Source organism: Aythya marila, assembly GCF_965140915.1.
Source record: "Aythya marila genome assembly, chromosome: 1".
Taxonomy (NCBI): domain Eukaryota; kingdom Metazoa; phylum Chordata; class Aves; order Anseriformes; family Anatidae; genus Aythya; species Aythya marila.
In genome coordinates this window covers 131,592,417-131,609,070 of record NC_139042.1, presented here as the reverse complement: position 1 = coordinate 131,609,070, position 16,654 = coordinate 131,592,417, and the positions used below count along the sequence as shown (strand labels likewise).

The following is a 16,654-nucleotide window of genomic DNA, read 5'->3' as shown; positions in this document are numbered from 1 at the left end:
TAAATATAAAGGGGCAATTTAATATTATGGGTGAACAGCTTGCATATTTAATTTTATATAAACATGAATCTGTCTTTTAGTAGTGGGAATGTAAAAAGCTGCGACGGTCTCATGAAAATGTGTCTCTTTGTCTTCTCTAACTTTGAACAGCTGATTTAATTTTGAGCAAATTTGGTCATGTTTTTCAACCAGTTCTAGAGGTGCTTGAATGTGTCTTTTTTTCTGTTCAAACTGGAAGAGAACTTTTTCCCTGATCTTGTGAAACTTAGCATTTAGAAATTGCTGTTGCTCCTAAAATAAAAAGACAGCTAAGAAGCTATTGAAATCTATCATGACAGCTAATACACCTCTGAAAGTTATTAAAACCAAAATGTTACTCTGTTAACAATGTTTCAGTTTCATTCAGCAGCTTTGGCTAATAGAAATGGTTTATGAAACTTCTGCTGCAGTGTTACGCAAAGTCAGAATTATTTCCATAGCACTCTTCAAAGGATGCTATTAGGTCTATTTGTTTGAACTGATGAAATCTTAGACTCCAAGAGTAGAAAGGCTAATATTGGCCTCTAATTTAAAAGGGAAGATTGAGAACTGCTTTGAAAGAGTTTTTCCTAGTAAAAGATGCCTTCAAAAATCAGAACATTTGTCCTTTGGAAGGGAAGTTCTATTAAAGAACTTTAGATATGCCAAGAAAGACCAATTCCAGCATCCAGTCACTGCAGTTTTGTGAATCCACAGGTAAAAGCACAAGTATACCCTGATTGCCCCTGTACAGGTGCTTAATATGTTAATAGCATTAATGGGAGTTGAAGTACGTTAGGCTAGCATAGTGTCTGAATCAAGAAGGGCAAATCAGTCTTTGTTCCTGGAGAATAAATTTGCCAAATGCTTTTTTCCGGCCTCCCAAGGATTTCAGTGTTGAGGTCATCATAGAGTCCAATTCTTCCACGTGGAAGCACAGCCTTTGCCAGAACAGCAACAGAGCTCAGATCTTAAAGAAGTTCATTTTACTTGTGAGATTGCCATTTCTAATACTTTCTGAAGGGGTCTTTCCCTTCTGGGCTGGCCTTATTTCATAATTCTGGATCATCATTAATTCATAGTTACTTGGGCTCCTTTGCTGACAGTGGATACACAGATTTGCTGAGCCGCTGAATGAGGAAGAAGAGATGTGGTGCGTTACTATAGCTAAGTGTCAGTGACTGTGTTCTTGCTGAGAGTTAGAAGTAAGGATCTGAGCTCCTCCTAGCACATAGAATCAACAAATCTGCTGAAGAAGGTTGCTTAATATTTACCTGATATTTACCTCCTCTGGCAATTGAAGTCATGAGTCAGGCTCCTAAAAATGAAACTACTTTGGTTTGGTTTCTTAATGATCAAAAACACAACAGCATATTGTGTTTTTTGTTTGTTTGTTTGTTTGTTTGTTTTTAGTTTTTGTTCTTTTAGTCCTCTGTTTTTTGCCACACAGATTTCACATTTTCATGTACTTTTCCTGGAACCTGGAGCACCCAAAATCTTAGTGTGTCTGTGTGTATAGTTTTTGTTTGTTTGTTTGTTTTTTATGCTAAACAGAATTTTCATACAAGCACACAATTCTAGGTGTTGAAGTTAAAGTGCCAGCCATCATGAAAAGGATAATACAATTGGAGAATTAACAATTAAAGAAAATTCCCGATTAAGGTTACTGGAAAATTGTTCCAACTACTAAGGTGTTGTTTTTTTTTTTATTCTTTTAAACCAGAGAACATTGAATTAATTAAAATATTTTCAAATCATCCCTGTCAAGATGGATAGCTAATAAAGACCAAGGGCTAGATTTGTATTGTGTCTAACTTAGCTTTACTTTTTTGTTTGTCTGAAATACCTCCTGTTTTTTGAGAGAGAGTACCATCAGGGCAGTAGCTGGCTTTGCTTGAGGTGGGAATTGTTCTCTTCAGCATAAAAATGGAGGAAGATATTTTGTTTTCTTTGCCATGCTGTGCAGTATAGAGCAAAGGGAGAATCTGCCTATCATTGCAAATAGCACTTAGGCCATCTCATAATGTATCTTGACCCCATCCAGGCTATTCTTTTGAGTTAATGTGTGCTCATTTTCCAGCAAGGTGGATGCTAAGGCTGTGTTTCCATATACTGTTGATAACATTGGCTGTTTAAATATTGCTGCTGTCCTGAACTGCCCCAAGGTAGACTTCCTTTAGCTGCTTCAGTTTTGCTTCTTGGATAAGAGCTGCCTAAATCTGCTTTGTCCAGCTGTTTTCCTTTGCAGTGGCTTCGGTCGGTGCTGAACTGTAGTATTGCAAACTCCCTTGGCCCGCCTTTGTATGTTGGCCTTTCAAGAAGTTAAAGTCATTTCAGATCTTTCCTGTTACACTGTTTAAGGCCTATTTTTGTACAGTCTTTAGGCACCTAAAAATGCAAGTGTACTTAGAGGCAGACATGCATGCACACGCTCACTTGGATTTCTCCTTAATGCCTAAAGTTCAAGAAAACAGCACTTCTAGGGATCTATATAGCTAAGGTTGATGATCACTGTCAAAAGCGCAGCTGTAAATTGTACGAGAGATTCTGGCAATTACATGTACTGGGTGTTGTAGTATTCAGGCAGGAATGAGTGGCCTTGGAGGAAAAATGGTTGTTTTTGGTAAGGTCTTGGGATTGTTTTGAGACAAGACACCCATCTCATGATTATTTTTGTAGAATCATAGAGTATCCCGAGTTGGAAGGGACCCACAAGGATCATGAAGTCCAACTCCTGGCTCCACACAGGACCACCCAAAACCAGACCCCATGTCTGAGTGCATTGTCCAAATGCTTCTTGAACTCCAGCAGGCTCAGTGCCGTGACCACTGCCCTGGGGAACCTATCCCAGTGCCTGACCACCCTCTGGGTGCAGAACCTTTCCCTAACCCCCAGCCTGACCCTCTCCTGTCCCAACTCCATGCCGTTCCCTTGGGTCCTGTCGCTGTCCCCAGGGAGCAGAGCTCAGCGCCTGCCCCTCCGCTCCCCTCGTGAGGGAGCTGCAGGCCGCCATGAGCCCTCTCCTCAGCCTGCTCTGCTCTGGGCTGAACAAACCAAGGGACCTCAAGTGCTCCTCATACGTCTTGCCCTCTACACCCTTCACCACATTTGTAACCCTCCTTTGGACACTAATAGTTTTATGGCCTTATATAGTGGTGTCCAAAGTTGTACACAGTACTTGAGGTGAGACTGCACCAGTGCAGAGGAGAGCAGGAGATTTTTTAAGGTAGTAAATGCTGAGAATTGGTTCCTTTTAATATTAATTATTATTAATAATAATTAAAAAGTTACATACGGAGCAGCCCTTGCAAAGTGAATAGGATTAACTGGGAGCATTTGTGTATATCCAAGAAGGTGATACTTGTCAATGGCATATCCACAATAAAACCCCAAACCAGAAGGTAGTCATTTGGTGTTTAATGGATCAAAAACTAATAGCAAGTCCACTGAAAGCATTCAAGAGGCCTGGTAATCTGAATTAAAAAATAATCCTGATAACCTGTTTTAGCAAATGTGTAGATAGCATACCTAATTCAAATAGGATAGGCAGTATGTCTGCAATGCACGCCTTATCTAGTAAATCAGGTATCTGTAGTGCTTTGTCTTTGTAGTTCAACACAATAGCAACACAGTGAAACAAAATAATGTAATGAAAGTACTTTTTGGCCACTTTTATTATTTTTCTCTAGCTACCTATTTCAAATTGCTCTTAAAACATCAAAGCACCGTAGTATTCTTAAGTATGCATCTGGAAATTAAGTGTCTGTGTTTGTAAATAGTTACATTAGGACATTTGGGGGTAAATTTTCCTTGGAGAGCATGGAGAGTTCCACACAGAAATCCTGTTAACAAATAATAGGTGCATAACTCCCTGTGCATCACTTTGAAAGTTTGCCCTCTGCAAGAGTTAGATAATTTTAGTCTTTGAAAATTATGCTTTTCAGATTTGGTCTTTTTCTGCAGTACATTATTGATGCTACAGTCATTAATGCTTCTGAATAATCACAGTCAAATCTTACATTGCTTTCTTTCAGTGGTGGAGAACTTGGTTTATTGTATGCCTCAATGCTTTGTCTTGTACAAGACAACGTTGCAAAGGAAAAAATACATACGTGCAAAAACTATCAGTTTTGCACATTATGACCACAGATGGAAACCATGTAACCAAATGAGCAACAGAAAAAGTGAGAGATATTAACAGAAATACTTGGCTATAACAAAGACTTGTTCCATGTTTATAAACGTTATGACTGTATTTAGAGATCGTATATTTGGACAACAAAATAAACATTTGACAGTTAATATTTTATGGCCCAGTAGAAAAATCTTACACAAAATTAAACTGAATTTAAAAAAAATCTAAATCAGAATGTGCCAATGCTGAGGTTTTCACTAATCCAAACTGTTTTCATCTACTGCTGTATTCATAGTGGAGACACTTTTTAGAGATACTGCCAAAAAAATAATCTTTCTTTTAATATGCCATTTTCCTGAGCTTCTTCAGGTTGCAAAATTGGACAGTTACCAGGCAATAAATGGTTTTCCTGCAATGTATCCAGTATTCTTTTCACTATCCATGTTTAAAATAGACTGGCAATAGCATTTGTTTTGCAATATTCTGGCACTTCAGCTTCCAGCTTTATGTGGAACCTGGAATTGCAAAGGACAACTGAAAGATGGAAAAAAAAAAAACAACTACTTTTTTAAACCACTGTAGCGTGGTTTAGAGAAAGGTCATGCTTGTGGTTCTTCTTTTTATCTGACCCTGTCAATGTATCTCTGCACTAGTTACAACCCTGGGTTTATCAGTTAGCATTTGTGATGTAGGCAAGTTGTATTAAGACAAGTGGGATTAATACCAGATTTGTGTAGTATTGAACAATGGCACATTTAAAATGTGGGGCGTCTCTGCCTAATGAGAGACAGCTGAGAGGTGTGGGTGGCCAGTTCTGCTCTCCTAGGAGAACTGTGTCATGAAGTCTGGCACATTTTTTTTCCCCCTTTTGTAAAGTTGTATAACAACTTTTGCCAGGCAAAGTACGTGTCTATTCCTTCTCCTACTGAAGTTGCTGGCAAAGCTCCCATTGATTTTAGTGGAAGCAAAGCTGGACACCAGCTGGACCTAACCTCATTTTTTAAAGTGCTTTTTCCTAAGAGTGAATAAATGCCCCAGTGTACAAGTAACTCTTCTCTTGGGTGTCATATTTTATTGGTGAAAATATATCAGTTTCAACTATCAGTTGGTTGTTGTAAGATATTGCTATAAAAGATCAAAACTAGGAAAATGCTCACTCTGTGTAAAAACAAACAAACAACGCCCAAAGCAAACAACCTCCCCAACCCCATAAGCCCCCTGGAAGTTGCTGGCGTCATGAAGACAGCATATTTCTACTTTGAGGTTATAGGAGGAGTTCAGACTGCAAGGTTCTGTTCTAAGCACATGCTTGTGTAACACTGTGCACATGGTAGCTGTATGCCCGTTGATCCGTTTTGGAGCTGAGATGATGTCTATGTCATCTTCCTCATCCTTCCCCTTACTGTATTTCATTGCCAAAGGAAATAAAGGAACAAAGTAGTATAAAAATGGGCAAAAAACAACAAAAAATCATCCCACAGCAGACACTCAGATCAAGCAAAACAGAAATTTCATTTATAAATGATGAGAAGAAACATGTAGGTGGTTTTTTTAAACAATCTTCATAGAAAGTCAGGCTTCCAACCTCATCTATATTTACTACAGGAAAAGGTGGCATGTTATCTTCATAGATTATGTGAATGACATATTTTTTGTCACCCAGCTTGTTCTCCTAATGTAGACCACAAGATCTTCAAATAGTCTCTGTCTGGGAACCCACCCAGTCATGATTTAGTAACTGTGAGCAATAGAGACTCTATCACACCTCTTCATAAGATGTTCCAATAGCTAAATGCATTTACTCTTGCAGGAAGGAGGATGGGGGGGATTGGGGGATGGGGAGGACGGACAATAGTAACCCACAAATGGAAAAAATCAGCCCTTTCTACCTCTTTACTAGCTTCTCACCATTGCATCTTACACCTTTATCTTGTAGGCTGAAGTCATCCATTATCAGATTTCTCATGCAGATAGTCAGAAACAGAGTTCATGTAGTTCATATATAGACTGATAAGCTCAGTAGATTGAAAGCCTTGAATTTCTGATGAGAAGGCATGTATTATTTTCTAATCTCTCTTGTAGAGCTTCTCCAAACCTAATCCAGTTTGTCAGCATTCTTCTTTTGATGCAGAATTCCTACAGTAACATGCCTCTGCATGTAGAGAAGTAAGGTAGTTTCACAAATCCTTCTCAATAGCTCTGGTTGTAATTGCCAGAATCATGTGATTTTGGGAGATATCATTCTGCTGATTTTTGTCCAAAGACTTCAGTTCTTCCTTAGAGTCATATCCTCCTAGAGAAGAGTCTTATATTTTATGATGCTCTTTATTCTATTGTCACTATATTTGTAACTAGACATAAAAAGATCTGGACATTGTGAGACTCACATTGTTTACTTCTACTCAGTTTAATGAATGATGCCTAAACTGTTTATCAGTGACCTGACCTCATCCGAGTTTTCTTTTTGTGTCCTTTGAAAAAGCTTTTAAGGATTATATTCTATATTCTCCCATTTGATTCAAAAATAAAAATCAAGCAGACAATAAATATTTTCTGAGTTGCCCATTACAAGTCACAGAATCACAGAATCACAGAATTTCTAGGTTGGAAGAGACCTCAAGATCATCGAGTCCAACCTCTGACCTAACGCTAACAGTCCCCACTAAACCATATCCCTAAGCTCTACATCTAAACGTCTTTTGAAGACTTCCAGGGATGGTGACTCCACCACTTCCCTGGGCAGCCTGTTCCAATGCCTCACAACCCTTTCAGTGAAGAAGTTCTTCCTAACATCTAACCTAAAACTCCCCTGGCTCAACTTAAGTCTGTGCACTAGTTTATGTTTTCTTGCTTTAAGTTGCAAATTGAATTCTGTCATAGCTGTTAATGCATTTAGTACGTATCATTGTGGGGCTATAGCACTGTAATTTTTCAATAAAAAAATTGGCCTTACAGGATTGTGTCACACCAGCACTTTATCAGATGTCACCAGAGTGATATTTTCACCATGAGCAAAAACACAGAAGATAATCAACAGAAGTTGGAAAAGGTCTATTTCTCTTAAACTCATAGTGAGGCAATTATTATGACATGATATTATAACTACTGCTGATTTATAGTACCTTGCTTTAATTATGTGTTAATGGAGCTCAAAATCATCCATTCCTTTGTTTTGCCCAGAATTGATACCAAACTCACAGTTTATATTTTATCTAGGTCATCCTGATTACATTTTCTAAGAGTGTCATGGCACACTAGATTTCTCTTAGTTCTCTGTGATTTTGTTTCTGTTCCTCTGTAATTTTTGTTCAGCTCCTCTGTAATATTTGGCTACAAGTTATTGAAATCTGAAGATTTAATGTGCCTAACGTTCATGCATCCACCTGGATTAATACAGGAATATAGTCACATCATCCACTGTGTAAGAGAAATATTTGTTGGACATGACTGCCTTTTCTGTGTTGTCACTGATTTGAACATTTCCACCTCATTATTTTAATGTAAGTGAAAACCAGAAGAGATCCCCAGACCTATAGACCAGACCTATAGACCATAGATCTCCCCAGACCTATAGAGATCACAGACTATAACGTATCATTCAAATTCCTTATGCAGTCTGCAAGTTGTATGAGGCAGGACAAATAATTCTGGCACAGTTATACAGGGGACTGTATAAAGTTTAAAGACCAACTAGTATAATGAAATATGGACTGAGAAAAACGTAACTTGTTTGTGTCTACGTGTTCCTATTGGAGTAATTTTTCCCTATTGGAAACTTTTGTTTGTCAATCCCTAGCTATTTTAAACTGCAACAATAACCAGTTGTTGCTTTCTTGTGTCCTCAGTCTTTATCCTAGCTTTTGTTAGAGACAATGCCGTGGTATTCATGTGTAACAATAAGACTGTTATGTTTCATTGTGTTTTTTTTTTTCAGGGCTATACAATGTTCTAGCTATTATAGAAGAATTGCAGTCAGCTGAGTAATGTTTACATACCATTTCCATACCCTAATAAGAGGTATAAAGAAAAGTTTATTGTAGCCAGCAGGGGAGAGATTCAGCTTGGAAGACCAGGACTTCTGTTGTGTGAAGAAACATAGTCAAGGGAAGGCAGCACTGTGCTGCCTAGTGTGCTTTTATTTTTGACCTCTGCTTCAGTAATGTGAGTGTCAGTAATGGTTGCTGCAAACTGCTTATTCATACTACTGTTGCACTCATTTGCTTTCGGGCAATGTTAATTTTGTGGGTGTACTAAGTTAGGAAATTGTTTACAAGGACATCAGCGACATGGCTGTCTTGCTTGCCCTGGTAGCAGTTTGTCTCATCCACCTGATGGGGCAGTTCTTTACTGTGTTTTTTGCCATTCCCATAGAAGCATACCCAGGCACCCACACCAGCAGTATCAGCACATGTTCTGTGAGCAGGGTCTTTTCAGCATTTTCTAGCATGGTGCCTCACGCCATCATGCACTGGGGGTGACTCGCATTTCTGATACATTGTGTAAGCATTTGTGCATTCCTCACCTCCAGTACATGTTGCTGGGCTGCAGAAAAACCGTTTCCGCTCTTTGTAGTGGCAGCTAAATTTCACAAGAAACTTAATGACTTGGGGAAGTCGCATGGCTGCCCAAGGTCAACACAAGGGAGCTTGCAAATGTGGGGCTGAGACTGAGGGTGCATTTCTGACACAACTGTCAGGCAAAGCAGAGGTTCCATTCCTGCTTTTCAAGCACAATGCCCTTGACTTTTGACGGGCTTCTGAGAACTGAAAGTGTTGTCTGGATTCACGGGAGGTTGAGAGAGAGACAAAGGGAGGGAGAGAGAGCAGGAATCCTTATAATGAAGACTTGGAGCAAGAAATGAAGTCCATGCCTTAGTTTGGGTACAATCAGGGCAAGATTCCTCATTCCATAGCCAGCTGGAGAAATGTATTCTTATTACTGCTCCTCCTGTTGTCTTTGAAGGTAGCAAGGCAGGAAAAAAGATCTGAGATATGCCAAATGTCCAAATGTTACTTTTTACCAGGCAAAAAGACCCAAGCACTATATCATTCAGGTTATTAGTCAAATGCTATTTCATGGTCTTTAACATTCTTCCTGATAAAATAAAGGCTGTTTTGATTGAACAATAAAACTTGTGACCATGGGTGTTATTTTTAACACTATATAGATGGTTTTTGGTGTTTCTTCCCATGACCGTACTGTGGCTGTTTATATAATTTACCATGGTGCTCTGTTAGTCAACAATAAACTGCATAGACTGCTGGTTTAGGATGTTGACTCAAGCTTAGTGGTTAAGCCAATGGTATGGCAAATACCAGCCTTTCTTATTAAAAGCATGTCTCAATGCAGTGCCTATTTCTGGGTCCTGGTCCAGTGTTATGAAGAGTTTCTCCTCTTTGATCCTATTTGTATGACACGGTTTCATGATTCTGTGATATATACACCTGAGAGAGTTTGAAAAGACTTTATCCCTGTTCTTAGTCCATGTTTCTCACTTCTTCAGTAATATGTTTGGCTTCTTTATGAGATGTGGGAGGTTCACTTTCCTGTAAGACACTGAAGTTAGGTCACGACTAGGGACAGGATGTTGAGCAGAAGGTGGCACACTTAGAAATCTTGAAATTTCTTATGAGCTACCCTAGTGTATTTTGCCCATGCATGCAGGGTTAAACCCCATTGCAAACTAGGCTGGGAAAGAATCTGTCTCCATGTGTGGTCCTCAGAGATTTCTGGTTCTTGGTCTTCCTCTGTAATGTAGACCACAGCTGGCTTAAGCTTACCTGAAAAATTCACCTAATAAATTCCTTGGCACTGCAGATGTGTAGGTGATGCTTTTATTTTTCTTGCAGCTATTGTGTTTATGGCTTTTGATTTTTTTAATATGGGTCTTGCAATTTTCTTGGCTGATCGAGAGAACTTTGTATAGACTATTATCAAATGAAAACATCAGAATGTGAGAACTAGGAAAGAATGTTTTGCATTGTCAACCTACATATACAGAATATTGCATTCTGACACCTGTTTGAGGTGGACAAGCCCATTGTTTTTGAGGTACGTGAAGCAATGAAACCATGAAGTGGCATGTGCCTGCCTTTGGAAATACTGCTAAGTTGACAGAGATGTGTGTGGATAGTGCTTTCTGAGGTATCTCTGGGACTTACTTCCCCGCTGCTTGGTTCCTGGTGCCTGTGGTGATAATGGTGGTGAATTAATTGAAAAGTTGATGATCACACTAACATGCAGGTGCTGATGAGCTGGTAAATACTGAGAATGCTTCTGGTGCACATATTTTTAAGACCTGTTTTTCATTAAAGACAGTAGGTGAGTAAATGTAAGGAAGAAGTAGTCTCATTTTTCTGCTAACTGTTGAAATGAATGATTTTTCTCCTTCTGTGGTAATCATCAGAGGCCTTGCCCATACTTTTTTTAAAATAAAATCTTAGGTTGTGCATACACCTACAGTTATTGTCACCTGATGACTCTATAAAGCTGAGTGTTGACTGCAGGTGTTCCCAGGAGACCAAAGGCAAAATGAAAACGCCAAGTAGTTGGTACCCCCACTCTTAATTCAGTGTGTCTTGTGTTGCAGAACATATGCAAAATGAAAGAGAAGTTCTTCAGAGAGCTGCATGCAAATATTAACTGGTTGTGGTTTTGGAAGTAAAGGAACAAGGAGATACAGAGAATGCTTTTTAAGCTCTTCTATCAAATGTCATATCTCTGTTTTAATATTTCATGTGATGTGGCTTCTTTCAGATGATCAGATGGATTATATGAGATCAGAGAAAAGGGAGTGATACTATTCAGATACAGAAAACAGAAAGTACTGCCATGGCAGGGGAGAGCACAGACTACAGAGCATTAGTTCTTTGTAAAATGTGTTTCAAAATCTACATATTCCAGATATCCAGTAAAAAATATTGAGGTAGAAGTATTTGATTTATAATCAATAAGTTTAAAATATACTTCAAAGAAAGCTTTTACAACAGTATCTTAGAATTCTTGCAATGAAATTTGTTAGATAAGACCATTAGATGCTTGTTTTCTGGACAACTTTACCATTTGTATGCTTAAAAATTATAAAGCAAAGACTTAATAAATTATGTATCAATGTTAAACAGCTTGCTTTTCAAACAAAAGAAACTGGCCACTACTGTAGTTTCTTCTGCTATTTTTATCTTTCTCTTACAGGGCAACAATTTAAGGAAAATACTCCTATACCGCTACTTCAAAGGAGAATATGGAAGTGGTGTGAATGGGCCTCTGTCTGCCAGCTACAGCAAAACTGCACAAGTGGGAGGTAAATCAACACACATCATTTAAGAGAAACAAAACTAGCAGCACCATTTCTCCTAAAAGGCACATTGGAAGTGCTCCAGGGATTTAGCTAGTAAATAAATCAAACAAGTCTGTAACCAGTTAGAAGAGAGGTAGTATCAGACTTTTCCTGTTTTTAAGTTGCATGCACCTGTCTCAGATGGCTGATGAGCATTTGGCAGCACTGAAGTAGGAACTAACCCACCCCCCAATCAATCATTCAATTCAATTCCAATTGGTAACACCATTTGCTAGTAAATTCACATCCAGGAAAACAGCGAAGCATGCAACATTTGTACAAATATACTGCTGTTTCTGGAAATCAAACAACTTTTTGAAATTCCAGATCCTTTATTAATACATGAAAAAATAAGAAGAAAAAAAAAAAGTGAAGTGAAAAAAAAATGTTGTTACTACTTTGTTTAAAACAGTACCATATTTTTCCTGATGTAGTTGACGCAGTTACATTTGTTTAAATGCGTGTATAGCAGGAAAGATAATCTGTAATAATAAAAGATGGTTGATTTAATGAGTTAATACAAAATCCCTCAAAATCACACCTTACAGAACATCATGATGTTGCTGGTCTAGGAATTAGACTGACAAAAACATTTAGCTAGAAGGTCATACTGATAACTAGAATGAATTTACTGGTATGCAATCCTTGTACATATTGGACCTGTGACTGAAAAACAGATTTAAAAGTGTTTTTAGACCACTGATCATACAAATTTTTGTGTATGCAACAGTGGAATTAAAAAGGGGGTTCTGTGGACAAAGCAGTGTTGTTTCCAACTTTATTTCAGATTTTATTGTCTGAATATTAGAACAGCGGTTTGGGGTTTTGTTTTATTCCTTATTCTTGGAGCTGAACACTGTACTTTCACGCAAAAATCTTGTTTGTATCAAGGGGAATTTTGTCCCAAACAGAATTTCAAGATTAAATGTATTACATTGCTACTGTATGCATAAGGCGATTTTTACTAATAGATTTGTTTCCACATATACACATGAAACAAACATAGTATTTATTTGTCTGATTTGCAGGTGGATTTGCAGGACAAGACTCAGATAAGTCTGGCGTATCCATGTTTGATATTCAGTGCCTTCTGGATAAAGAAGGTGCATCAGAACTAGTCATAGATGTTATAGTAAACACCAAAAATGACAGAATTTTCTCAGAAGGCATTTTGCTTGGTATTGCATTGCTTGAAGGTGGAAACACACAAACACAGGTACTTGTTTCATTTACTTATTCACATGTTGCTTTGTAGTCTGGAGACAAATAAAAAGAACATTCTTGCAGTGAGTTCTGTAGGAATTTTATCCCTATAAAATGTATTCTTAAAATGCAGATGTAAATAAGCCCTGTTATTATACAGTATCTCATAGTGTAGACTCTTCAGTAGAAGAAAGCATTTTTCAACTGTCCTTTTCTAGGGAGTACAGTGCTTCTTTTAATCAGGTCTTTACCGTATGAGCATTATATCCAGATATTTCAAGGTTCATATTGTAAATTTAATAATTACAATACTCCAATACTTTCATGTTTAAAATAGCAAAAAAAAAATCAAAAAAAAAAATCTCGAAACATTTGAGGCATTTTTTCAAAATCTCCAGAGAGAAAAATTGGCCATTTGGCCAATTGGTCTATGGAATATTCGATTCCATAGGAAATACCAGTTTTAAACTATGGATTCTAGTTTTTGTGAATATCACTCTTACACAACTTTAGCCAAATAAGATGACTGTTTATTCTTATTCTATCTATGATCAGCAGCGATACCATAAGAGAGGAGAGATGGCATAAATCTCTCCCTATCTCATCATTGCCTGTGAAGGGAACCTAAGTAACCAACTTATACCTCATTTCAAGACTATGAAAGTTAAATGAGAGGAATCCCATCCTATATCTCTATTCTGTAAAAAAAGACAGTGCAATCTGTCACCCTTACAGAGAGTCCAGAAAGTGTTAAAGAAGTGAGATGTTGTTGCAGCTTTCTGAAATGAATTGTTAGGGAATTGTAAAAGGACTTAACTTGTGAGACAGAGGTTTGCAAACTGCTGGAAACGGTACTCAGCCTGCTTGACAGTAATACTAAGGGATGGGACTTAAAAACCTAAAATTCCAGTTCTGTGACTGTGAAGAACTAAGAATGTGTACAGGCTAAGTAAGCTGTAACATTACATGTAAATGTAGATGTTTCATGGTTCCCCTTGTAGTTACATAATACAAAATACTTTCACTATTATGTATAAATGGAATATTGTAACTCCGGAATGCCTGGAGAAATGGAGACTGTCACGAAGTATTTTAATTTCAGCGTAATATTGTGACATTTGAAAGATTGCAAATAATACTGTTCACCATTTTAGCTAAATGTAAAAATATTATGATCAATATTCGTTACCAGCCCTGTGTATCACTTTGTGAAAGAACTAGTTATGCAGTGGCCACCATTTTTTCTGTGTAAGTGAAGTAATGATTCATTATATGTTTCACAAAAGTAGAGTTTTGTTTTTTATTTCTTAGAAGAAGGATAGCTTGAGTGTCTTTTTTTTTTTTTTCTTCAGTATTCAACTTACCAGCAACTGAAGGAGCAAAAAAAGTCAGAAAAATTCTTTAAAGTCCTGTATGACCGCATGAAAGCTGCTCAGCAAGAGATAAGATCAACAGTGACAGTGAACACTATTGATTTGGGGAGCAAAAAGAAAGATGATGATAGTGACCTAACCGTATCTGTTCCCAAAAAGAGAGGTAAGGAGGAACCCATGTAAAAGAGGGAAGAGGGTAGTGCATTACATCCAAGCTGCATGTATTGCACCACTGATAATATCTTGCATTGATCAAGACGATTTAACAGTAATCATTACTAATTTGCCTCATTTGCCTATTTTTCTCTAAATTGCAGCCCATATCTTAAAGTGGTTACATGGAATTATCATTGATGAAGTCAGTGAAACGATGACGATTTACACCAGTAGAAGATATAGACCCAAATTTTTAGAGAAGCAGAAGTAGAGGCTGCTGCTAATGGGGCTATTTCACAAGAGCAAGCACAGGAACTGATTTCTCACCCTGTGGTCTTTCCATTGTTCTCATCATTTATTGTATATGGAAGAGAAATAGTAGGGCTTTTTGTTTTAATGTTCTACTTAATTCTTGTTTGTGGTTTATTTGGAACATGCTATCCCTGCATGAATGTTGCTTTGATATTCTTTGTAAGTTGCCTAGAGGTCTTCAAAAAGTTAGGCACCAAAAAAGAAAAAGTTGCATTCATTATTACTGTTTTTTCTTCTTCTTCTTCTTCTTCTTCTTTTTTTTTTTTTTTTTTTTTTTTTTTTTTCCCCCGTTTAATAAAACAAGGGAAAACAGCTTCAAAAATTAAGGAAAACTATCTTCTTTTCAGTGAAGGATTCAACACTGCATCTGAAAGAGGGTATGAAAGGTCAGCTAACAGAAGCATCTTCTGCAACATCCAAGGCTTACTCTGTATATAGAAGAGAAATGGACCCAGAAATAGATCTTATGGGCTCAGGAACAGATGCTGCAAATGCAGAAGAGAAGTCCACAGAAGAAGCAATAATGAGTCCTGCTATTGCAATCATGCAGCCAATACTGAGATTTCTTCAGCTGCTGTGTGAGAACCACAACCGAGAGCTCCAGGTAAAGTGTTTCTGAGCAGAGTTGCAAAAGAAGTATTGCAGGAGCTGGAACTTCATGAAGGAAGTAGAACATGCCTGTGCCTGGCTTCTGTTACAGAATAAGGGTGTCTAAAATATTATTTTGGCCTAAGGGATAAAATAACCCTTTTCAAGAACTGTCTGCATGTTCAGTTTAAGCGTATGTTTATGCCCTCAGAGTGGCTTGGGGACCTTAATATAGCCACATGGAATTGAGAAGTTTCAAAAAGTTCCTGTTAATATGGTTTCTTTGCACAAATGGTGGGTCACTTACCACAGGCTTGAAGATTCCAGGAAGTTTCTGGACAAAGTTTGGGTACTGCTCTTTACCCTAGATATTATGATTAAAGGCTGCAAAATGCAACATGAGTCCCTGCTATCAGTTCCTCTGGTAAAAATTACTGTCCCCTTAGCAACTTTTGCAAAATGAATTTTCTCTAAATATGCCTCAGTGTACTGTCCAGTAGCCTCCCTGAAAGTAATGCTGGGGATGCCTTGAACTAAACTACTGTTCTTCACTGACACTGCTATGGAGCAGTCTGAATGCGCTGCTCTACCTGCCCAGCTATGGGGCAAGAACTTCCCAAACAAAGGATCATGATAAACAGATGGTTGGGGTCAGGCATGCAGGATGTCTGTAAGACAGGTGTTTGCAGATGTTTGCAAAGTTCATGTTTCTAAGTCCTTCTTTCTCTACTGACTTAATCAAATGATAGTTCTCAACTGCTGCACTAAAACATAATGTATTTTCTACAGTGTAGTGTACTTCAGTGCTAAGGTAGACTAATCATGTGGTTATAAATTGTACCTTGCAGAAATTTCATGAAAAAGACCGTGTGTTTGACATGACTCTAACAGTCTTTCTCTCCTTTTTTTTTTTTTTTTTTTTTAAATGATCCTTTTCTCCATCCACCAGAATTTTCTAAGACATCAGAACAATAAAACAAATTACAACCTTGTTTGTGAGACCCTTCAGTTTTTGGACTGTATCTGTGGAAGCACGACAGGTGGACTAGGCTTACTGGGGCTTTATATCAATGAGAGGAACGTGGCTCTTGTGAACCAGACATTGGAAAGCTTGACTGAATATTGCCAAGGTCCATGCCATGAAAATCAGGTAGGCCTTGAATAACTGCTGGATGCAAAAGTATCTAATTGAATGTGTGGTATCTTTGTGCTTATCATAATAAGCACAAAGGGGGAGTTTTAGGTTAGATGTTAGGAAGAACTTCTTTACCGAAAGGGTTGTTAGGCATTGGAACAGGCTGCCCAGGGAAGTGGTGGAGTCACCATCCCTGGAAGTCTTTAAAAGACGTTTAGACGTAGAGCTTAGGGATATGGTTTAGTGGGGATTGTTAGCATTAGGTAGAGGTTGGACTCGATGATCTTGAGGTCTCTTCCAACCTAGAAGTTCTGTGTTATTCTGTGTGTGATAAACTCTTCAATGTTCTTAATAACAAGTTCACTTGCAATTACTGTGACTAAGCTGAAAACATGTCA

The 16,654-nt window shown here is 38.0% G+C and overlaps 1 protein-coding gene across 2 annotated transcripts in view; it reads left to right on the top strand.

Moving 5' to 3' along the window:
* The window catches only part of ITPR2 (inositol 1,4,5-trisphosphate receptor type 2), a 271,369-nt gene that overhangs the window by 175,812 nt on the left and 78,903 nt on the right, over positions 1-16,654 (top strand). For both annotated transcript variants that reach the window (XM_082784800.1, XM_082784799.1), the window contains 5 exons: positions 11,345-11,453; positions 12,518-12,705; positions 14,045-14,228; positions 14,881-15,137; positions 16,071-16,271. In XM_082784800.1, the coding sequence (XP_082640926.1) occupies positions 11,345-11,453; positions 12,518-12,705; positions 14,045-14,228; positions 14,881-15,137; positions 16,071-16,271 (939 nt within the window). The remainder of the gene's footprint in view (positions 1-11,344; positions 11,454-12,517; positions 12,706-14,044; positions 14,229-14,880; positions 15,138-16,070; positions 16,272-16,654) is intronic.